The sequence below is a fragment of the Rousettus aegyptiacus genome, unplaced genomic scaffold (assembly GCF_014176215.1).
Source record: "Rousettus aegyptiacus isolate mRouAeg1 unplaced genomic scaffold, mRouAeg1.p scaffold_m13_p_3, whole genome shotgun sequence".
NCBI lineage: Eukaryota > Metazoa > Chordata > Mammalia > Chiroptera > Pteropodidae > Rousettus > Rousettus aegyptiacus.
Window position 1 is genome coordinate 70,908,573 of NW_023416306.1, and position 24,789 is coordinate 70,933,361.

A 24,789-nucleotide genomic window follows, 5' to 3' on the forward strand; every position below is an offset into this window, starting at 1 on the left:
CAGGCACAGTCACGTCTTTCCCATTCTAGTGAATAAGAGGCTGTACGTTCCATTTTGCCCCATCCTTTGCGGTGTGGTGTTTCAGAGCCCCACTGGCCCTCGGTGGCTGGCTGACAGGCTCTGGATTGTCCAGGATCCCTGTGGTGCGAGGTTGGGTGCTGAAGCAAAGACCCGCAGAGGAGTCTGGAATGACTGGAACCCTGCGGGAAGCCTGGAGCTCCATGCAGGTCCAGACGCGCGGATGAAAGGGAGGCCCCGGGACAGGGAGGTAACCGTTGCGGGAATGCGGGGGTCCTCGGGGTGACTTTGGGGCATAGGTCCCGGATGTGAGAGTGTATACGTTTATGTTCGTGTCCCCTCCGCGCCGCGAGCAGCAAACCCGTACCTAGACGACCACTTCCATAACTACCTCACTTTACTCAGTAGGAAACCTAGGCCTCGGATGGTGAAGGTCCTGGCTGATGCCCACCTCGCCGGGAGGACGTGAGGGAACACAGACAGGGTCAATTCACAGCGATTTCAACAAAGCTTATTAAGGAATCGAGCACTTTTGGATGTCTACTGGAAACCTGTGCGGCAGTAAAGCCTCAATCTCAGAGTCGGTGGCGGGAGCCGAGCGCTGGAGGTGCGGCTCAGGCCCCAGCCCTTTAAAGTCTCGGCGCGCGGGAACCGCAGCCCAACAGCCACAGGCAGACAGGGCCGACAGGCGGGGCAGGTGGGCGCGCACCCCGGCCGGCCAACGACCGTCTCGGCCCCGCCCCCTCGCCGATGCCTGTCCAATCAGCAACTCTCTTTCAGCCCGCCCCTGTTCGCCCCCCCACAACCCGCGCCTAGGAAAGGCGGGGGCGGGACTCCTCTCAGTGTGTCTGGGCGAGTGCCGAAGTCGCGCGCTCTCCCGGAGTTTCGAACGCAGTTGGCCCTCCAGGCGGAAAAAAAATACGAGAGCGGCGGCCAATGGCTCTGCAGAAAGGACCCGCGCACTGCTCCAGCTCCGCCCCGTTCTGCTAGAAAGAAGTCTAGGCCCGGCCATTGGCTAGCGCAATCTGTCACTCGTCGCTGCGGCCATCCGGAAGGGGCCTCGCGGTGATTGGTTCCGCCCAGGCGCGAAATGTAACGCGGGAAAAACCGGAGTAGGGACCCCGGCGGCAGGTTGTTATTTTCGGGGGTTCAGGGCTGTTGAGTCCTGCTTTCCTGTCACCGCAAGCCAGGCCGCCCACTGCTTCCCGCCGCTGCAGCCTGCTTTGGGGAATACAAAAAGCGAAGGACGGGCTTGATTCAAGGTTGGGGTCCAGCCCTGGACGCCCGGTGACCGCCGAGCTGCTCTGCTCCTTCTCTGGCTGCCGCTCAGGAGGATTCGGGAAACGTCCGCCGGCCATGAGCCCGCGGGACTGAGAGCCAGTGACTCGGAGCAGCGCGGGCTAGTGGAGCGAAGAGCTAGACTCGGGCTCAGGGAGTGTGGTCCGTGTCCGCCGGAGCTGCGGATCGGGGCCGGGCGATGATCCGGGGCGTGGAGGCGCCGATGGCGGACAACCCACCGCAGCCGCCGCCGGTCATCTTCTGCCACGACTCCCCGAAGCGGGTGCTGGTGTCAGTCATCAGGACGACCCCGATCAAGCCTACGTGCGGTGGCGGAGGGGAGCCGGAGCCGCCACCGCCGCTCATCCCCACCAGTCCGGGTTTCAGCGACTTCATGGTGTACCCGTGGCGCTGGGGCGAGAACGCGCACAATGTGACGCTCAGCCCCGGAGCCGCGGGAGGCGCCGCCTCGGCAGCCTTGCCCGCCGCTGCCGCCCAGCACCAGGGGCTTCGCGGCCGGGGTGCGCCCCCGCCTGCCGCCTCGGCGGGTGAGGACGAGGAGGAAGCGAGCAGCCCGGACAGCGGCCACCTCAAGGTGAGCGGCGCGGGCGGGCGGGGCGCGGGGCAGCCTGGCGGTTAACGGCGCAGCGGAGGAGCCGGCAGCGCCCGCGGACGCTGCTGGCGGGGCGGGGCCGAGTTTAAAACGCGGGGTCGCCGGGGCGGCGGCGGGGCGGTGGCGGGTGACAGGACATTGACGTCACTGCCGCGCGCCAAAAACCGGGCCCCGCAGGGGGAGGCGGGCAGGCGTCCATGTGACGGCAGCTGGTGGGGCCCGGGCCGACCCGAGGCGACGAGCCAGCAGGTGCGGTGGACCGGAGCGCAGCCTGCGGTCACGGAGGAAGCGGGTCAATCCTCCCTGCAAACCCCTGGACAGACCGCTGAGTCCTCTCTGGCCCGAGAGGGAGGAAGGAGCCATCTCCTTGAGCTGTTCTGGGTGCGGGAAGGGAGGGAGTTGCACAGTTTGTTCTCTACCACCGCAGATACCCCGGCCCTGGTCTCGCTAAAGATGCCCTGAAGAGATAGCTGAAGAGCGAGAAGGGACGGTGGGGAATCTCCCGCAGCGCAAGATGGGCCCTTGCTGTCTTTCATTCATCCAGAGTACTACTTTTCTAGGTGCTGAACAGCACAGCAGAATGGGACGCCGTTGTTGCCAACCTCGAATTGCTCGCACTCTCAGACTGTTTAGGGCTGACATGGTTGTGACTACCTGATTCGAACCTACATTTTTTGAGTCAGGCAACTGAAGCTTAAAGGAATTGGTGAAAGGATCTCCCCAAGGTCACATAGGTGGTGAAAAAGCTGGGCCTATAGTTGAGTTTCCATGGCTACTAGGCTTGAAGCATGTGTCCTGAGTGCCTCTCTGCGGACATAAACTTACCTCTATAGACTAAACTCCAGGAGGGGCCAGGTCATTTCTCTCCGGTAGACAATTTGACTTTAATACATTACACACTATAAATAGTGAATAAAGGTGCTCACTAAATAGATGTGTAATGAATGGATGGTGTAAAATAAGATTACTATTAAGGTTCTATTAGTTAAGTGGCTATATAAGATAAGCACTTTGCCAAAGATAAAACAAGGAAGTCACCTAGTGGCAAAGTGCTTCTGTATTTGCAAATACTGTATTTATAAATTGAAACAAGTTTGATCATTTTACATGCAGTAGCAAAAATGTGGAAACTCCCATGTTGATACACTTTGTAACTAATGGCATTGTTATTAAAGAACTATAAAGTTATAAAACTATGTGCTTTGACACACTTAGACTCCGAAGCTCTACTTCAGTAAAAATTTGAAAGAACAAGCAATAGAAATATTCATAATAGTGCTGAATGAGTTTGTGAAGGGACCAATTACTGTTGGCTATCTCTAGGTAGCCCTTAAGTATTAGTAAGATGGATGGTTATCCTAGATATTTTCCTGTGTTAACAGATTTACATGCTTAGTCCTTTTTTTTTTATTTTTAAAAAAAAACATTAAGTAATATAGTTGAACAACATAAAGGCATATATGCACAAATACTTGTAGAAAACTTTTTATTTATTATAACAATCTAATTTCAGGTTGTCCAAGATTAATATTGTAGATAATGAAATCTGCAGGTATGTTCTTTTTGGCTTTAAACAGACTATCTTTACACAAACCTTTATAAAAGTTGCTCACACAATGCATAAGTTTGAATTTTATTTCTACTTTGCCTACCTCTTTTCGGTGGTAAAATATACCAGAAGTTATGAAGAACATGTTAAAGTGAAAAGGCTGTTTTATATTTCATTTTTTTCCTCCTCACAGTCTTTTGTATTGTAACTGATAAATTTTTAGATGAATTGATCCTAACTTTGCCTTTTATCAATGGAACAACCCAAATACAGCTCCAAAAATTTCACTCATTTAGCTTCCCCATCTTGTGGGGAAGGGAGGGTTAGAGGAAGTCTGGAACTTTAAGGAAGTTTGATTTGTGATCAGTATACTCTAGACTAAAAGTAGGGAGTCCCAGTCCCCTTTGTTTTGCTTGGGGAAAGTGCCAGTCGTTCTTTATCTCCACATGCATCATGGGTGAATCATGTTGACTTTTGGGGAAGATAGGAGACAAGTCTGCAAAAAGGCTGGTGCCAGTAACATGCACCCCTCTATCCACTTTTCAGTGTGCAGGTGACAGGCAATGACAGCTGTGGTTTTGAGAACATTTGTGTTCATTGGCTGTCTATTTGTTGCTGCTGCTCCCAAGGGAGGTGTTAACATCTGAGTCCTGCACACCTGGTGTCAGCTTCTGCTTGGTCTCCTTTGTTCCTGTCCAACACTGCCTCCCCTGTCTGTGGGGAGAATATACATCATCTACCTTTATTTTGGTCCCTCGTTGCAAGATTACTTAGAACTCTTGAGATATAATTACATGTGGCACTATCCTCCAGGTTGTAGAATTTTGGGAGGGAAGGGAGCAAGCCTAATTTCCTTCTGCCATAGGATATTCCAAGCCTGCCCACTATGTGCCTTTGTGCCCTCCACTCAGACTTCATTAATGAAGTTACATCTCCACTGTGGGACCTGCTGTGTGGTTTGGCTTCTCTACTCAGCCTCAGATAACCATTCACCCTTCAGGACTTGCCAGCTGCCTATCCTACTTCCCCTTCCTAACCTGCACACTTCAACCATCTAGACTGCACACAAGCCTTACAAATAGCTGATTAGTACATAGTAATTACCATATTAAACATTACATGTTAACATTGTAGCTAGCATTTACTGCCTGGCACAGCAAATCGCTGTGCTCTGTGTTGAATATTTTTAATTCCTTATTTTGCCTTGTTTACTTGACAAAGAAGGAGTCATCAGAGAAGAGTCCCAAGATTAAATGTAGTTAACATCATACAATAAATGGAAGAACTGATAAGAAACTTCCAGAGCCCTTGCTCTTAATCCCTACATGGTATTATTCGTATATATGATGTGTAAATTAACTTTAGGGATTTATTATATTTTAATATTAAGCTGATACAAGTAGCCTAATGATGTACACACTATACCTATTTATCTCAATTGAGATACTTTATCAGGGTACATACAACATAATAGATAAATATAAATTAAGACTTGGAAAGTTTTGCAGATAGCTCAAGATGGCAGGTAGAGTTAGGATGCAAATATGGGAGCTATGGGAAATTTGGATCTAAATCTAACTTCAAAAAGAGAAAAATGATAAATTACATTTTCTCATTTTCTTGTCAAGGTACACACCCCTCTGCGACCTATTTTTCTTCTAGGTTGTGTTTGAGCACTTTATTTCAATTTTACTTACTATAAAAATGTGTCAAGGACTTCTAGTTTTTTTAGTCATCCCATGAATACCAAGTTGTATATAACTTTTCTAAAGCCTAGGTAAATGTATACATGGTACTAAAGGGCTCGAGAAATAACTCAAATTTTATTAAACAGTTTTAAAGTTAGTTATGACATTGAGAACCCAAAACACTTATAATGAAATATTTTAGAAAAGAGTTTCAAAATCACTAAGCTACCTTCTGGAGGTATTGGGATTCTATTTTAAAAATTAATTTACTGAAGTATGCAAACGTTTTTGGCAGTTTAATCGTTTATCTTCTAGTAGCTTATTTTGTAGCAGTTGTTACATAATAGCAATGGGATGTCTTAGAATTTCTTGTTAACTTATTCTTGCAAATCAAGCAGTCTCAACAAGACTTCTCTTTTAGGCTACAGGTATACTTGATTGCTGATGAATTAGCACTCTATTATTGTCAAAATGTACCTAGAAACATTTTCTTATTGGTAAGGCCAAAATGAAAATGATCTTTTTAAAGTAGCACTGCTTATTTTTATATGTATGGTTAAAAGATGCTCTTAATACATTGATTTAGGGCATTAGATGATTATTTGCCTTGCCAAATTTTCTTAGTTCAAAGAATGCAGTTTGTGAAGCCTTACTTGTTTGTATATGGCTAGGATGTTATATTTTTTAGCTCTTCATTTCTCATCTGGAAAAATATAAATGTGTGGTTTGTAGCTGAAACAACATCTTATAGAGTTGCTGGGAGGCAGCCAAATGGTTAATGTTTTTTTATATATCCTTTCCTATTAAACATGCTTGTTTATTTTTTTTTACCAGAAACATAGAAAATAGTAATGGGTAATTTTGAAATTTTGATACTAATTAACTAATCAGTTATCTCAAGTTGTAATAGTCAAAAAAATGTTTTTATGTATTTAAAAAAATATTAGGAAAAGGATTCTTTCATGGCAGAGCTGTTGTATCATTATGGTTTTTACCCTGGTTTCTTAACAGAATCACTAGCCATTTTTATGGATCATAGATGCTGGTTTTATTTGTTTAGCATTTTTAAAACAATATTTAAAACAATTATTCATGATATGACCATAACCAGCAATAATCCATACAATTATTGTGGCTTAGTAAATGATGGCAGTGGATTCTCTAATTTTATTCGTGGTTAGATCCCTCTTTATTGATGCTGGGTGAACAGTTTTATCTGAAAATTGTATATAAATGTATCTAGCGAGGGTCACAGCCAAGGACTAAAGAAAGTGAAGGTGAAAGTATTTGATAACCAGCATTAATTGCCAAGTTGACTTGCTAATTTGGATTTAAGTAAGTCAAGGTCCTGTTATTCATTATAAGTTAAAACTTCTTAAAGGAAATATAGTGGAATATAATGGAAACTTCTATAAGGTTGGGAAAAAAACATCAATTATGTACATCTTTTGGCAGTCTCAGTGTCAACAAAGGATTAGTGAGATCTTTATCCCGTCAATAAATGTTTATTAACAATATGCCTAAAGCAAACTGCAGAATGCAACCTCAAAGTTTCAGTCTCAGCCTAAACATGGCTAACGTATGTCCTGTGAGGGTTGATTGCAGATGTGCTCCTCGTCCTGTTCATCTGGGTCCCAGAAGGAACATCCCCTGACTGGGACATGTAGGTCTCAAGGCACAGAGAAAAGAGAAATGGTAGAACCATGTGATGGCCTTTCAGAGCTTTTGCTCAGAAGTCACATATGTAATTCCCACCCACATTTTTTTTTTTTTTTTTTTTGCCAAAGCAAGTCACATGGCTAAATTGGCCTCATTGGGGCCCACAGTGAGAGAAGGGCAGTGACTATTTTTACCATAATCTGCTACAGTGCCTTTATACATTCCTTTTTATTTTTCATTTGTGGCCAAAAACACAACTTAAAATTTACCATCTTAACCATTTTTCAGTGTTAGCTATACACACATTGTTGTGCAATAGATAGATCTCTAGAAACTTTTTCATCTTGCAAACTTGAAACAATAGACCCACTAAACTCTCCTTTCTCCTTCCCCACACTCCTTGGCAACCACCATTCTACTTTCTGTTTCTAAGGGTTTGACTACTTTAAATACGTCATATAAGTGGAATCAAATAGTAATTTTCCTTTCGTGACTGGCGTATTTCACTTAGCATAATGTCCTTAAGGTTCATCCATGTTGTAACATATGGCAGGATTTCCTTCTTTTTTAAGGCTGAATATTCCGTTGTATTGTACATACCACATTTTCTTTATGCATTCATTTGTTGATCGACATTTAGATTGCTTCCACCTCTTGACTACTTAGGAAATAAATTTTAATATATAAGAAAATTTTAAACGTGGTTTTGCCTTTAAGACAACTCATCCATTTTAAGATTGAGCTTTTATTTCAAAGTGAAAATTCATTGAAGGCAATTTTACTATAGTTCATCAAGTTTTCAGGCTGATGTTTTTAAGCTTTTGGAAGGCTTTAGGTTTTTATATTAAAAGCAATAAAGGCATTTTCATTTTTGGTTGTAGTTGTACATGATCCTTTTATGAATTTTTCTTCATGTAACTCGTATGTGTAAAAATTTAACTTACCTGAGAAATAATAAATATTTTTTTCAAGTAAATGTTTATTTTAGATTAGTTTTAGAGACATAGAAATGTTAAGATAGTACAGGGAGTTCTCATTAAACTATGTACCCAGTTACCATATTTCTGACATTTTACATTTGTATAGTACATTTGCTTCAATTAATGAACTGAATTGGTACATGATTATTAACTGAAGTCCATAGTATATTCAGATTTCTTTAGTTTTTTAAAATTGAGCTGAAATTCACGTAACATCAAATTAACCATTTTAAAGTGTAATTCAGTGACATTTAATAATTCACAGTGTTATGCAACCATCACGTATTTCAAGTTCCAAAACATTTTCATCACTCCAAAAGAAAGCCCTGTATCCCTAATTCTGCTCTTTACAGTTAGTCTCTGGAAGACACCAATTTATTTTCTGTCTCTATGGACTTACCTGTTCTGGATATTTCATTACATGTGGCTTTTTTTTTTTTTTTTTTTTTTTTTGGTGTTCTCTCTGAGGCAATATGTGACCTTTTGTGTCTGGCTTATTTCACTTAGCATTTTTGAGGTTCATTTACTTTGTAGCATGTATCATTTCTATGACTCAGCATTCCATTGACCATGTATATGTACATTGTACCACATTGTCAAACTTTTCCACAGTGATTAAACCACTTTACATTCCCACCAGCAACATATGAGGTACCAATTTTTCCACATCATTACCTAAAAGCACTTTTAGTTTCTACTTATCTTACTATTCTTAAAAATATAACTTGGTTTGAAGTAGTATTTCATTGTGGTCTTTTGAAATAAATTTTTTCTTCGAGATTTGATTGAAGTGTAATTGACCTCATTATGGTTTTGATTTGTATTTCCCTCATGACTAATGATGTTGAGCATCTTTTCATGGGCCTGCTGGCCATTTGTATAACTACTATAGAGAAATGACTATTCAAGTCCTTTACTCATATTTTAATTGAATTATATTTTTGTTGTTGAATTGTAAAAGTTCTTTATATATCCTGGATACTAGACCCTTATCACATATAAGGTTTGCAAATATCTCCCATTATTCATTGTTCTGTTGTTTATGCTTTTGGTGCCATATCTGATAATCCATTGCCAAATACAAGGTTAAGAAGAATCATCCCTGTTTTCTTTTAAGAGTTTTATAGTTTTATCTCTGACATTTTGGAGTGTGATGCATTTTGGGTTAATTTTTTTTATTATATTGTGTGAAGTAGGAGTCTAACTTCCTTCCTTTACATGCAGAAATTCAGTTACCTTAGAACCACTTGTTGGAGAGACTGTTTGTTCCCACCGAGTGTTCTTGGCACTCTTGTTGAAAATTTTGCACCCTTGTTAAAAATCAGTTGGCCATAGATATAGGTTTATTTCTTGACTCAATTCTATTTCATTGGTCTGTATGTCTTTCTTTATGCCAGTATCACACTGTCTTGATTGCTATTGCTTTGTAGTAAGCTGTATAATAGGGAAGTGTGAGTCCTCCTGCTTTGTTCCTTTTAAACATTATTTTGGCTATTTGGATTATCTTGCAATTCTATAAGAGTGGAGGATTGCTTTTTTCCATTTCTGCATAAAAGGCATTTGGAATTTTAATAGGGATTGCATTGAATCTGCAGATCACTTTGGATAGCATTGCTATCTTTTATTAAGCCTTCCAATATAAGAACTGTGTCCCTCAAATTTTGATCTGTTGTGTTTTTGTTTTTATCCCTATCAAAGTCTTTTCTAATGTCCCTTGTAATTTCTTCTTTGACCCATTGGCTTTTTGACCCATATTTGTGAATTTTCTAGTTTTCCTTCTGTTATTGATTTATAATTTCATTCCATATGTGTCAGAGAAGGTACTTTGGATGATTTTTGTCTTTTAAAAAATTTATTGATATTTGCTTTGTGGCTTAACATATGCTTTATCTTGGGCAATGTTCCATGCACACTTGAGAAAAATGTATATTTTACTGTTTTTGTGTGGAATGTTCTGTATATGTCTGTTAGATTTAGTTGATTTATAGTGTTGTTCAAGTCTTCTATATCTTTGTTGACCTTCTATCTAGTTGTCGTATCCATTAATTGAAAGTGAAAGTCTATAGCAATTTTGAACTGTCTCTTCTTTCAGTTCTGCCACTTTTGCTTCATATAGTTTGAGGGCTCTGTTGTTAGGTATGCATGTGTTTATAATTGGTATCTCTTTTTCCATCCTGTCACTTTTAACCTATTTGTGTTTTTGAATCTAAAATGAGTCTCTTAAAGATAGCATAGAGTTGGATCATGTTTTTTTAAATCCATTCTGCCAATCTCTGCCTTTTAACTGGAGAATTTAATATTTACATTTAAAGCAATTACTTATAAAGAGGAATTTACTTCAGCCATTTTATTTATTTTCTATATGTCATATACCTATTTTGTTTCTCCATTCTTCCATTACTACCTTTGTGTTTTAACTGATTATTTTGTAGTGTAGCATTTTCATCTCTTGTTTCTTTTTTTTTTTTTTATCGATTACCCTGGGACTTTCAATTAACTCTTAAACGTAAGACAATCTATTTTGAATTAATAAACCTTAGTTTCAATAATATATAAAAACTCTTCCTATATAGCTCTTTCCCTCCCCCATTTTTGTTATTGTTGTCACAAATTACATTTTCTTATATTGTGTTTCCATTAATATAGATTTATCATCTTTTTATACATTTGTCTTTTAAATTATATAGGAAAGAGGAATCAAGCCAAAATACAATAATTCTGGCTTACGTAGTTACCTTTACTGGTGTTCTTTATTTCTTTGTATGGCTTTGAGTTATTGTGTAATTTCCATTTATTTCTGCCTGAAGAGCTCCCTTTTGTTTTCTTATAGGGCAGGTCTCCTAGCAATGAACTCTTTTAGCTTTTGTTTGTGTGGAAATGCTTAATTTCTTCATTTTTGAAGGATAATTTTGTTGAATATAAGATTATTGGTTGACTTTTGTTTTTCCTCTCTGCACTTTAAATATGTCTCCTATGGCTTTCTACAGTTTCTCTTGGGAAATCGGCTGTTAATGTTATTTGTGGATCCCCTGTGAGTGATGAATTGCTTCTTGCTGCTTTTGAGATTCTGTCTTTCGATGGTTTGATAAATGTCTCAAGGTGTATCTCTTTTTGAGGTTCATTGAGCTTTTTGGCTGTTTAGATGTGTTTTCTCAAATTGGGGGGTTTGTAGCCATTATTTCTTCAAATATTATTTCTGCATCTTTCTTGCCTTCTGGGTTTCCAGTTGTGTGTGTGTTGGTATACTTGGTGCTGTGGTCTGAATGTTTGTGACCCATCCCAAAATTTGTATGTTGAGACTCTGAACCCCAAAGATGATGGTATTAGAAGGTGCTTAGGTCATGGGAGCCCTCATGAGTCAGATTAGTGCCTTTATCAAAGAGGTTTTAGAGATCCTTTCTCCTTCTACCACATGGGGACACGGTGAGAAGGCACTAGCTGTGAACCAAGAAGGAGGGCTCTTATCTGGTTGTGGTGGCACCTAGATGTTGGAATTTCTAGCCTCTAGGACTGTGAGAAATAAATTTCTGTTGTTTGTAACTTACCGAGTCTGTGGTGCTTTGTTACAGCAGTCTGAACGGACTAAAACACTTGATGTTCTACAGGTGTCTTAGGCTCTGTTCATTTTTTTCTTTTTCTGTTGCTCAGACTGGATAATTTCAATTGACTTATCTTCAGATTTGTTGATTCTTTTTTCCTGCCATTTCAAATCTTCCATTAAAACTCTAATTAAGTTTTCGTTTGTCATTGTACTTTTTAGCTCCAGAATTTCTTTTTAAAAAATAACTTCTGTTTCTTTATTGATATTCTTTATTTGTTGAAAGTGTTCTCTTGGTTTCCTTTTCTTCTTTGTCCATGGTTTCCATTACCCCTTTTGGCATACCTAAGACAGTTTATTTAAAGTCTGTCTAGTAACTCCAGTTTCTATTTCTGTTCTCATGGTCTGTTGCTATTAAGTTTTCCTTTGTATGGATCATACTTTTGTTTCTTTGCATGTCTTGTAATATTTTGTTGAAATCTGAATGGTTTGAATATTATAATGTGGAGACTCTGGAAATCACATTCTTCTCTCAAAGTTTGTTTTTTGTTGCACGCTGTGGGTTCTAGTTTGGTGACTTTTCTAGACTATTTTTGTAAACTCTATTTATTGTGTTTGTTTTCTAAAGTATGTTTCTTTAGCTTGTGGTAGGCTTACATTTTGAGAGAGAGCACCTTGAATACCTCGAGACCCCACCCCCCAAAAAAAGGTGGGGGGAAACTCCTAATTTTTACAGAATAGCTCTGTGCTATAAATTTCCTTCAGTGCTCTACCAGGCTGTTTACAACTCTGCCTTAGCCTTCACTTCCTGCATGTGCTGAGCCTAAGATCAGTCAGAGGTGAAAGCCGAGGGTCTTTGGGTCTATTCTGAGCATGCTTCCTGCTTTGGGCTGGTGTTTGGCTTTCTAAATTCCTATCTTTAGGATTCACGGGCACTTTTCAATGCCCTAATTTCCCAAAGAAACTCTCTCCCCAGCTTTTCCTCCCAGGCTTTTGGCATATTTGCTCAATTGAATTCTTTCACCCCCAGGTGGCAGCAAGTTGTCATTTGCCTTACAAGGGTTTTGAGCAGAGCTCTCTGTGTTGGCTCTTCCACCCTGAGAGTTCTAAGTTAAGCAAAACAAAGAGAAGCACCTTGCCTCAGTCCTTCAGGAAGCCCCCAGACAGGTCAAAATAGTGTTTCATTATAAGGTCTGTTCTGCTCTCTCTGAAACCTGAGACTGGGTTTTCACAGGGAGAATGAAGGCTGCTGTTTTCAAGACTGCTGTGGAGGAGTGGGAGAGGCAAGAGCAAGTAAAAAAAAAAAAAAAAAAAAAAACAAAAAAAAAAAACGCAAAACTTTTCTACTGTTTTAAGTTGCCTTTTTCTTGATTCAGTGTTTGCTGAGTTGCTGGAAATATCTATTTTCTGGAGTTGTGACCAAGCTGATTCTGATAGTTTGATTTTTTCAGTGATCTGTGAAGGGGTGAGTTCTTAGAAGTATCTACTCTATCATTTTTGGCGATGTCAAAGATTTTTTTAAAATTATGATATTTTGCTTTAATGTGCGGAGGCCAAGAAATTAGATTAATGTTTATGCAAATTGTTAACAGGATGGAATTCGACGTGGTAGACCCAGAGCAGATACTGTCCGGGATTTAATAAATGAAGGAGAGCATTCGTCCAGCAGAATCCGTTGTAACATCTGTAACAGGGTGTTTCCAAGGGAAAAATCTCTCCAGGCTCACAAAAGGACTCATACAGGTAAGTTGGGCAAATTATAGAGAATGCTAAAAATAATACTTGAAATCTGATTTGATGTTTGGGTTTATATATCGTTTTAGTTGCCTTATATTTTCTTATTGTAAAATTTTTCCAAATAGGCACTGTGTAGTCAGTTTCTTTTTAGGTGGAGAGGGATGGTTTTTTTGAACATTGGTACCACGTGACTTGGTTATTATGGTAATTAATCTAGTTAGCACAGGAATGTTGTGGCTTAATTTAGTTCTATTCTTCTACTTGTTTTTTACTTGATATACCCTTCAGTTGTCTGTATAATTGTTTAAACTGATTTGTAGGTCAAATACTAAAGTAGTAATTGTCAAGTTTTTAAATAGAATTTCTAGAGTCCTCAGTATGCCCTGAGAGTGTTTGACCTAGCCATTAGATCTAAGCTGAAGTATAAATTTTCAGAATTAAATGTATAGTAGGTAGTTATCCCAAGACTATCATACATCTTTATTTGTATAGAGAAATTGTACTTGCATTTTAAATACCATATAGAGAGTGAAAAATAGTAATAGGGAGAGAATCCTTGTTCCTCTCACAGAGAGCCTCAGAAGAAGGAGCCTATGATTCTAATAATTTACAGATGAGAAACTGAGGCAGCAAAACCCAAATACCACTGCCTACAATCTCTCATAACCTGAAGTCTAGATCTATGCTGGCCATTACAGTAGCGCATGTAGCTCTTGCGCTCTTTAAATGTTCCTATTTTAAATTGAGATGGGTAGACCATAGAGTACATGTTGCCAATGTAGATAAGCTTCAAGACCTGATCTACCACTAACCCACTGTGCATCAGCTGATATTTGCAGGCCTCAGCCTACTATGCTGTATGCCAGGGAAATGAGCCCAATGTCTCCATGGTATAGTTTAGTTTTAATAGTATCTGCTTTGTTAAAAGCTTTTCTGCTACTATATTAAATAACTTCCCTATCTTTTGTGTCATATTAACGTATGTCCAACATTATAACCATTTAGTACATTTCTAAATAATGAGAACTTTAGGGAAGACTAGTTACTGTTCTTTGAGTCATATTGGAAGAACCAGTATTTAATTGTTGATCAAAGAATATTATTTCAAGAAATAAGTTTAATTATGATCAACATTTTTGAGCGCTTTCTTGAGCCTAGCATGGTGTTTAGTATAGGAATTGAAACGGAGTACAATGCATTTTTGTATAAAGGGAGGAGTCCCATGATACATGAACAACATGGGATACTAAGTAAGAGGATATAGAGCTCAATTATTTGGAGGTAAGGGAGTTTCACTGAGCGCCTACAGGACTGAGATTTGAATGGGCAGAGAAGATACGATTTTCAAGTAGTAGAACAAGAGGTAAAACTGCCTTCTGGCTAAAATGAATCTCAGGAGTGAAGTGAAGGTTAAACCCTGCCCTCTAATCCAGTAGCTACAGTATAGATCTTAGGTGCCATTTAGAAGTCAGCAGATAATTTTCATTTATCCAAGGAGTATAGATAGTAGGGTGACGTAGTGATTTAGGGGGTAGTTGGTATGACAAAAACAAGAGTTCTGTGCCAGCTACTTTGGAAGTAGTGTGCAGAGGGATTGACTAGAGGCTAGCTAGGATTTGTTCTAGGTGGGAGGGGCTGCTAGTCTGACCAGGGGAAGTTGCAATAAGAAGTAGGAGTGGGAGATATTTTAAAGTATCAGCAAGAGCTAGTGATTTGGATTATGGGGAGAAAAAATATGGGATAACCTGAAGATGATAGCTTCAAGGATTTGAACCTGGGTACCTAAAAGCCCAAGGCCTAAAGAAAATATTGTATGTCCAAGTGGACAGCTGCTTGGTATAGAAGTACTATTAGCATTTCCACTTAAAGCTCTGTAGAGGCTGTGACATGTTTTATTGTTGTTTGGGGTCATGATCTATCTAAAGGTTGATTCTCTTCCCCTGCCCCTTCTTCTCACTTCATTGTATCAAATAATATATAACATCTTTCTGCTTAGGTGAGAGACCCTACCTGTGTGATTATCCAGACTGTGGAAAAGCTTTTGTTCAGAGTGGACAGCTCAAAACACATCAACGTCTTCATACCGGAGAGAAACCTTTTGTTTGTTCAGAAAATGGTATGGTATTAGGAGTTAAGTATATGTAATAACTAGTTGTGAGTTGATAGTTAAAATATCTATTGCCTAAGTTTTTTAAGAGGAGAGATTTTTGATCAAGGTTTTATAAAACATCATAAATTTTCTTGCTGATTTTGATCCATATTCAATTTCTGGGAAAAGATTGAGTTTTGAATAAGGTACTCCTTTTTGGATGAAAATCTGACAGGGCACTTAAATATACTATATCCAGTGGTAGGCAGTAGAAAAGTCTGTAAATTAAATATAGTCTTTAGATTAGGCATTTACTTTGGTTTTAAACTTTTTAACTATTAAACTGAAGGAAGCATATTATTGTCTAAATTTCTCGTCTTAATTTACTTTTCTTGGTTACTAGCGGGACTGACCGTTTTGCATGTCTGCTGGATGTCCAGATTTTGATGAATGTCTCCCTCTGTGTTTTGAAGGCTGCCTTAGCAGATTCACCCATGCAAACCGCCACTGTCCAAAGCACCCTTATGCCAGGCTGAAGCGGGAGGAGCCCACCGATGGTCTCAGTAAGCACCAGGCTGTGGACAACCAGGCTGCCGCTGAGTGGTTGGCAAAGTAAGGCTTTCTTTGGAGTCCACTGCAGAAAACCTACCAGAGTGAGGGCTGAGGCTAGGGACTAGGACAGTTCTCTCATTTCATTTTTTTATTATTTTTTTTATTAAGTTTATTGGGGTAACATTGGTTAATATAATTATATAATTTTTAGGTGTACATTATAATTTGATGCTATATATTCTATTGTGTGATTACACCCAAAGCCCAGTTTCCTTCAGCTACCATATATTTGACCCCCTTTATACCATCTACTTTCCCCCTCCTCCCCCACTCCTACCTTCTGGTAACCACTAGTTCATTGTCCATGTCCGTGAGTCTCTGTTTGTTTGTCCTGCTCGTTTGTTGCTTTTAGGTTTATATCCCACATGTAAGTGATATCATGTGATTTTCAACTTTTTCTGTTTGGCTTATTTCACTTAGCATGATTATCTCAAGGTCCATCCAGGTTGTCGCAAATAGTAGTATTTCATCTCTTCTTATGGCTGAGTAATATTCCATTGTATGTGTGTGTGTGTGTGTGTGTGTGTGTGTGTGTGTGTGTGTGTGTGTATACACCACAGTTTATTTAGCCAATCATCTAGCATAGGACACTTCAGTTGTTTCCATGTCCTGGCCGCTGTGAATAATGCTGCTCTGAACATCTGTGTGCAAATACCTTTTCGGATATGGGTTTTCAAGTCTTTGGGGTAAATACCCAGTTGAGGGATTACTGGATCAAGTCTTAGTTTTTTGAGGAAACTCCATACTTGTTGTACGAATTTGCAGTCTCGGCAGTGTGTGAGGATTCCTATTTCTCTGCATCCTCTCCAGCATTTGTTATTACTTGTCCTGTTATTGCTTGTCCTGTTGATTATAGTTATTCTAACAGTTGTGAGATGGTATCTCATTGTGGTTTTGATTTGCACTACACTAATAGCTAGTGATGTTGAGCATCTTTTCATATATTTGTTGGCTATTTGTATGTCCTCTAGGGAGAAGTGTCTGTTCAGGTCCTCTGCTTAGTTTTTTGATTGGATCGTTGTTTTTTTTTTTTTTTTGTCATTATTGAGTCATATGAGTTCTTTGTATATTTTGGATATTAGGCCCTTATCGGAGGTGATGCTTACAAATATATTTTCCCATTCAGATGATTGTCTCTTTACCTTGTTGACAGTTTCTTTGGCTGAGCAGAAGCTTTTTAGTTTGATGTAGCCCCACTCATTTATTTTGGTTTTTACTTCCCTTGCCTGCTGGTTTATATATGAGATGACTCATATATATTTTACCTCTCTTAAAATCCTCTTTAAGTCCAAGGTCCTTGAGTTTAGTTCCTATGTTTTCTTCTATGCATTTTATTGTTTCAGGTCTTATATTCAGGTCCTTAATCCATTTTGAGTTAATTTTGGTATGTGGTGACAGACAACACTCTAGTTTCATTCTTTTGCAGGTGGCCTTCCAGATATCCCAGCACCATTTATTGAAGAGGCTTTCCTTTCTCCATTGTATGTTTTTGGCTTTTTGTCAAAAATTATTTGTCCATATAAATATGGGTTTACCTCTCGATTCTTGATTCTGTTACACTGGTCTGTGTGTCTTTTTTTCTGCTAATATCATGCCATTTTGATTTCTGTCGCTTTTAGTATAATTCGAAGTCGGGCAGAGTGATGCCTCCAGCCTCATTCTTTCTTCTCAGGATGGCTTTGGCAATTCAGGTCTTTTGCGCTTCCATACAAATCTGATAATTTTTTGTTCTATTTCTTTAAAAATGGGGGTTGCATTAAATCTGTATAATGCTTTAGGTAATATGGTCATTTTAACTGTGTTGATTCTTCCAATCCAAGAACACGGAATATCTTTCCATTTCTTTGTATCTTCTTTGATTTCTTTTAATAGGGTCTTATAATTTTCATTATGTAAGTCCTTCACCTGTTTTGTTAAATTTATTCCTAGGTATTTTATTCTTTTTGTTGCAATTGCAAAAGGATTTTTTCCACTTCTTTTTCTGACACATCATTATTAGAGTATAGGAACACTATAGATTTTTGAATGTTGATATTGTATTCAGAGACTTTCCTGTATTATTTGCTTATTGTTTCTAGTGTTCTTGGGAGTCTTTAGGCTTTTCTATATAGAGAATCATGTCATCCACAAATAGTGACAGTTTGACTTCTTTGCTCCCTATTTGGATGCCTTTTATATCTTTCTCTTGTGTGATTGCACTTGCTAGTACCTCCAATGTTATATTGAATAACAGTGGCGATAGTGGACGGCTTTGTCTTGTTCCTGATCTTAGAGCGAAGGTTTTTAGTTTTTCACCATTATTATAATGTTGGCTGGGGCTTGTCATATATGGCCTTTATTATGTTAAGGTACTTTCCTTCTATACTGATTTTGTTAAGTGTTTTTATCATAAATGGATGGTGTATCTTGTCGAAGGCTTTTTCTACATCTATTGAAATGATCATATGATTCTTATTTTTTAATTTGTTTATGTGGTGTATCACATCGATCGATTTGCGTATGTTGAACCATCCCTTTGCCCCTGGGATGAAGCCCACTTGATTGTGGTGTATAATCTTTTTAATATGTTGCTGTATTCGGTTTGCTAATATCTTATTTAGGATTTTTGCATGAGAGATATGGGTCTGTAGTTTTTTTTGTGTGTGTTATCTTTACCAGGTTTTGGTAGCAGAATAATATTGGCCTCATAAAATGAGTTGGGAAGTATTGCCTCCTTTGATTTTCTGGAAGAGTTTGAGGAGAATAGGTATTAAATCTTCTTTGAATGTCTGGTAGAATTCACTGGTGAAGCCATCTGGTCCTGGACTTTTACTTTTTGGTAGGTTTTTGATGATCGTTTCAATTTCTAAACTGCTAATTTTCCAGATTAGATTTTCCAGATCTTGATTCAGTCTAGGAATATTGTATTTTTCTAAGTATGAGTCCATTTTTTCTAGGTTATTAAATTTGTTATTATCTACTTTTTCATAGTATTCTTGCATGATCCTTTGTATTTCTGCAATGTCGGATGTAATTTAATCACGCTGTCCACCCTTAGTTTCAGTCACTGTCGGTGTCAACAACAGTCTCAGCAGCATTTGCTCAGATTCCTCTGGGATTTTGTGATGATTGATCTTGGAGGGTATGGGTAGAGGAGCCTTCTGGGTTGCGGGTTCAGTGCTGTGGCTCAGCCTCGGTTTTGCGACCACGGCCGGTAAAAATCAACTGTTGATTTTCTGCTGTCCTGTTTCTCTGCCTTCTGCCCTTATGACTGGGCCCTGCCGCCTCGGGGGGAGCTCAGGGCTTTCCCAGGCAGGGCTGGTCAGGGAATTCGCCATTCCTTCTTCCCTCCTTCTACAGGGAGCTCTGGCAGCTTCTGTATTTCTCCCCGTCCACTGCCTGATGACTGGGATTCTGACCTATGGTAGCTTTTATGCACAGATCCCACACTCAGAAGTGCTGGTGTGCAGTTTGAGTGTTTTTTATTGAGTTTTAGATGTTCAGCTTATTGTTGTTTCAAGGGGAGAGATCTGAAGACATCTCTTACTCTACCATGTTTCCCAGAATCCCTTTCAATTTAAATAAATTGATTTTATACACATTTTATATAATAACTTGAAATGGTGCTTTTATTTCCTTAAACCACTGAATCATTAGGAGTGTTATTAGGATCTATGTGTGATAGAGAACTACTATATGATATTAATTAGTATTGAGTGCCCAGACCGCAATTTATTTTAAAACCAAGAATTTCCCCCATTTTAAAAGAATGTTTTATACGTATTGTGTTTCATTTGTTGTTAGTGCAACATATCTTCATTTTCTTTATGTTAGAATTAGATCTGTGCTGATTATTGTATGAGTATATGTGTGTGTGTGTGTGTGTGTGTGTGTATCCACCCACGCATCCATCCATCCATCCATCTATATATATAGAGAGAGTGAAAGATGGAGAGAGATGTTCTTCTAAAGTTCTTAAAAAGCATCAATTTTAGTTTTCCTTAAGAGCAACAAGGGGGCAGTATAAAGAAATTTCTCTAAAAATAGTTTGATTTAAGGAGTCATCTCATATATAAACCAGCAGCAGCTGATGGTGCCACTCCCTAGCTTCACTGGCTTCCTCTGCACTTGAGAGAAAGTCTAGCTCCCCTGATTGTACTGCTGGTGTTCCACCTCTTTCCTGCAATGCAACAGTCTCCGCCCATCTGGGTTCCTGGTTTCTCAACATCACTTACCCTGTGGTTTCTGGGCGTTTGTGCTTACTGCTACCTCTGTGGAAAATGCTTGTTTTCCCTCTTTACTTAGCCACTCAGCTCATTTTTCATTTCTTACTCAGGTTTAACATCACTTCAGGAAGTCCTTCCCTAACCTGTTCACCAACCCCCAAAACAAACAAGGTTAGATTCACTTAATAGATGCTTTTGTAACACACTGTATTTTCCCTTCCAAAATCTTCATTACACACTTATTCATTCAGTGTCTGTCTTCCCTGTTTGACTATAACCTCCACAAGGGCAGGGATTATGTTTGTCTTGCTTGCTGCATCACTTCCTTTCTCTCTCTCCTTCTGGTCTGGCCTCCATTGCCCCATTATCTCTAAGAAATAATTACTTCTTGGTCATCTTTGTCTTTATCCTCTCTTTCTTCCATCGACTCAGTGACCAACTTACGGATTCTGCTTCCTTAAAACTCTCAGATTCAGCCACTTCAACCCTTTCAATCCATTCTCCATGCTGCTGCCAGAGGGATCTTTCTAAAATGCTACTGTGATCCTCAATATGAAGTCTAAGCCCTTTACTATGGCATCCCCAGCCCTTCATTACTTGGTCCTGGCTGACTTAGCTAAACTTCTCTTTTGCCATTCTTCTTTCCTAGTTGCATTTCACGTAATACTGTATTTCTTTTTTTAAACCTGAATATTGCCAAAAACTTTCTCAGTTCAAGTAGTCTTGATTTCTTGAAATACAGAAGTTGTATTTTTTTTTTGTATGTAATTTTAAAAACAGCTTTGCTGAGGTATAATTGACATACAATAAATTGTACACATCTAAAGCATACAATTTGATACATTTGGACATATGTAGACATCTGTGAAATTAACACTATCAAGACAGTGAACATATCCATTAGGTCCCTTTATAATCCATCACTCCCACCCCTTCCTGCCTTCCTCTTCCCCAAACAACACTGATCTGCTTTCTGTAACTATAAACTAGTTTGCATTTTCTAGGATTTTATACAAAATTAAATTGTATAAATACTCCTGTTTGTCTGGCTTCTTTCAGTCAACATAAGTTTTTTGAGATTTATCTATGTTGTTCAATGTGATCAACAGTTCACTCCTTTTTATTGCTGAGTAATAATCCATTGTATGGATACACCTCAACTTGTTTATTCATTCATCTAGTGATAGGCATTGGGTTGTTTTTGGCTATTACAAATAAAGCTGCTGTGAACATTAATATAAAAGTCTGGACATTTTTGGATGTAATGTTACTGTCATTTAAATATGCATTTCTTTAGTTACCTATAAGGTATAACATTTGCATTTTGTGAATTACCAGTTTAATAGAATAATTGTGGTGTTCTTAAATGTTTGAATAAGTTCTATGTGTTATAGATATTAATCCGTGTGTCATATATTGTGGGTTTAAAGTTTCTCATAGTTAAGTGTCAGAAGTCACCATTCCTCTGTGGATAGGATAAATAGGTTTCTAATGATTATTCTACTGTTTCCATACTTTAGTGCATTTCCTATATGATCTTTAAGGCATCTATAGTTTAATGGCAAAAACATGATCAGACTATTGAGTATGAGACCCAGAACTGCCAGTTTTTGATTTTGGAAATCTGAGCAAGTCCCTCAACTTCTCAAAGTTGAATTGTTTCTTTAGTAATGGGAAATATATGTGAAATCACTTTACAACTTTTAAAACTTAAACACATTTAATATGTGGTAAAGAACCTTTTTTAAAAAAGCAAAGTAAACATTTGAGAATGTCATGTATATCATATGACTAATGCAATGCATTTCCCATAGGTATTGGGAAACGAGAGAGCAGCGTACCCCTACCTTGAAAGGAAAGCTCGTTCAGAAGGCCGATCAGGAGCAGCAGGACCCTTTGGAATACCTTCAGTCTGACGAGGAGGACGATGAGAAGAGCGGTGCCCAGCGCCGACTGCAGGAGCAGCGGGAACGCCTGCACGGAGCCCTCGCTCTCATAGAGCTCGCCAACCTGACAGGAGCGCCACTCCGCCAGTAGCCTGCACACGGACTCTCCCACTGTACAAAAGTACTGCCCAGCGTACTTCAAAAGTAGATCCTTGGGCATAAGCTAAGCACCTTATTTGCTTATCATAGGCTGCTATTTTGTAGAAATTCATGAAGAATGTCATTGCCTCAGAATACGGGGTGAGAGAGAATTGCACTTTTTTTTTATATGGTAATGGATTGTTGTAAAGTTTAAAATATTTTGTAAATATGGGAGTTTAGTACAGGGTAGGAAACTACATATTGTGGGAAGCTAGATTTTGCAAGTTTAATGCATTCATTGGAAGCAGTTCTCACAGGAAGCACTTTCTGAATAAGACACTCATATGAAAAACAGAATGAAACATGTAGCCAAAGAAGGTTAAAATAGATTATTTATAAGATCATTTTTAACAATATATATTAGTATGTTTAGTAATACTGTAAACACTGAAGCAAGCAAGAAAATATAAGATATGTGTATAAGATATATTTTTAAATTGCAAAATAGTGTGACTAACAAGACTAGAGAAATGGAAAACTGACTATTTTGGAAGAGGTTCTAAGTTATGGACTTCAGAAGAAAAATAGATATTTGAGGATCTTGGTAAGATGCATAATAGTTCAGAATTTTCAGAATTGGAGTAAAATCAGTCTTATTCTCTTTCTGAGGCTTTACAACTTACTATAATGTTTAGATTTGAAAAGCACTTGTCATTCCTTGCTTGTTAACTTGGGAACTTTTGCACATTTCATATTTCTCATTTGCTGAAATTGAGTGATTAATCTTGCAAAGTCTAAGTAACCTGATAATTGTTTTTTAATATTATGGGCCCTGTATTGAGATTTGGCACTTGGATTTTATTAATAAAAGGGACATCTACAGGGTTGTTTGGTAGTGAACTGTTTTAGATCTTTTGTTAGCAAACACTAAATTTTAATTGCTTGTTTAGGATTATTAGCAAATGGAAGCCTCCTATTTATATTTTCAGTGCATAAAGCCACCTTCTTGCTTTTCAGAATAACATGCCAAGCTATTTTGTGCTCACTAAATTTAGCTATCAGTTAAACACTGCAGAAAATATTAGTTACTCAAATAACTAGGCTTCTGGAATAGTTTTAACTGCAAGTGTGTTAACTTGTGTGGTGGTTTTAAACCATTTCCCAAATAGATGAAGTTTTTAAACACCACTTTATATATTGAAGCATGAACATAAAAATCAGGAGCTGAGCAGTTCACCTCTTTTATCTTCATTTTAGCTTTTGTTTTAAGCAGAACTAAACGTGCATAGCATGGTGATTTTATGAATTTTAATTGGAGTAAACCTCAGAATAAGAGGGAAACACGGGCTCTTCAGCGCCTTTATTTTCTTTTTTGAATTGAAGTAGTACAGATGTAGTTTAAACATTATCTGAAAGGTAGGCTTCTTTCTCCCCAAATCCCAGTGTGCTGCAGTATACAGTTTCACTTATGTAGCCATGGCGAAGGGGAGGAATGTAGATGTCTGAAAAGGAGCCGAAAGTGTGAAAGATGATAGTAACAAATAATGTGTATCATGAGGACATACTTTACAAATGTAATCCTCTGTACAGTAAATTTTGAAGGATTTTTTTGTAATAAGAAAATTTATATTTGTAATGGCCTAAGAATTTTGTTTGTAATCTGATATATAGAATTTTAACTTGGAGCACTTATAAGCACAGTTAAGAAAGACTATAGCGTTGAAATTTTTTGGTTTTAGGGTCAACATTTTCACTAGAATTTTTCTTCTCAAATATTGCTTAAATGAACTATAAAAAGCAACACTCATCATCTTGGGAAATTTAAAATTTGATGAAATTACATAAAGAAGGAAGGGAAGTAAGAATTTAAAAAATACAAATACTTGCCAATTCAAAGATAATAAAATTTAAGACTTTCAAAAATAAGAGTTTTTGTTTCTCTGGTCAGCTTTTGTCAACTATAATAGTTATATTCACAAACATTTTTTATTTGTATAATTGAAAGTTTAAGAAATTATTACAACTATTTACTATAGAAATATTTAAAATGTTCTTTTTCGGTATAAGCTATGTACTTGGACAAAATACATTGACATTTAAAATTGAGGTGTGTTAAGACTGCTTTTTGTTTTAAAAATGTGGTTTACATTCAAGTTTTTGAAGTGTTTTATGCTTCATATGGCTAAGTTGTAGTTTGGCAGAATTAACAGCATAAGAATAAACATGCTGTAATTTTAAAAGATGCTTTGAATAAAATTTTATTTTAATTTACAGTTTAAATTACAAGTTCATTCCTGAACCTTTTATAATTTGTTTTCCATTCAAAAATATAACACCCATGATATAAAAAAGATAGAAATGTCACCTATAGCCCTACATTCTTCCATCATTATTTTAGTACCAAGTATCTTTTTAGCATAATTGGAACCATAGTGTGAAATGCTTTTTCTTTAAAATGATGGTTTTTTTGCTTACAGATATTTATTTCACTTCCTCATTTGGTTCATTATTACAGTGCTAAAAATACACTAGTGCCAGTCCTATTGCAGGCTTTACATTAATCAGGGGGATTTCATTTTATTTAAATTCAGGATGTGTTAAAGCTGGGGTCACTTCCTCAAGAATCCACTCAGGGCCTGTTTACTTTTCTGATCAAGCAAATTGGTGTAATTTTACATTAGTTATTTTTGGTGTATATTTAGTCTTGTGCTTTAAATGGCAAGGTTCATACCATCCAAGCTTTGTGCTAAAGAATTGCACAGGCAACTCTTTAGTTGTGAGTTACGATTTAAATAG

General features: G+C 38.3%; 1 protein-coding gene across 1 annotated transcript; it reads left to right on the plus strand.

Annotated features, from left to right (window-relative positions):
- The first annotated feature begins 869 nt into the window (after positions 1–869).
- ZNF367 (zinc finger protein 367) lies at positions 870–24,273 on the plus strand. Its single transcript, XM_016125130.2, has 5 exons — positions 870–1,891; positions 12,916–13,066; positions 15,057–15,176; positions 15,623–15,761; positions 21,781–24,273. Exons 1-5 carry the CDS (start codon positions 1,496–1,498, stop codon positions 22,001–22,003), a joined length of 1,029 nt encoding a protein of 342 aa, XP_015980616.1. The 5' UTR covers positions 870–1,495; the 3' UTR covers positions 22,004–24,273.
- Positions 24,274–24,789: the final 516 nt, after the last annotated feature.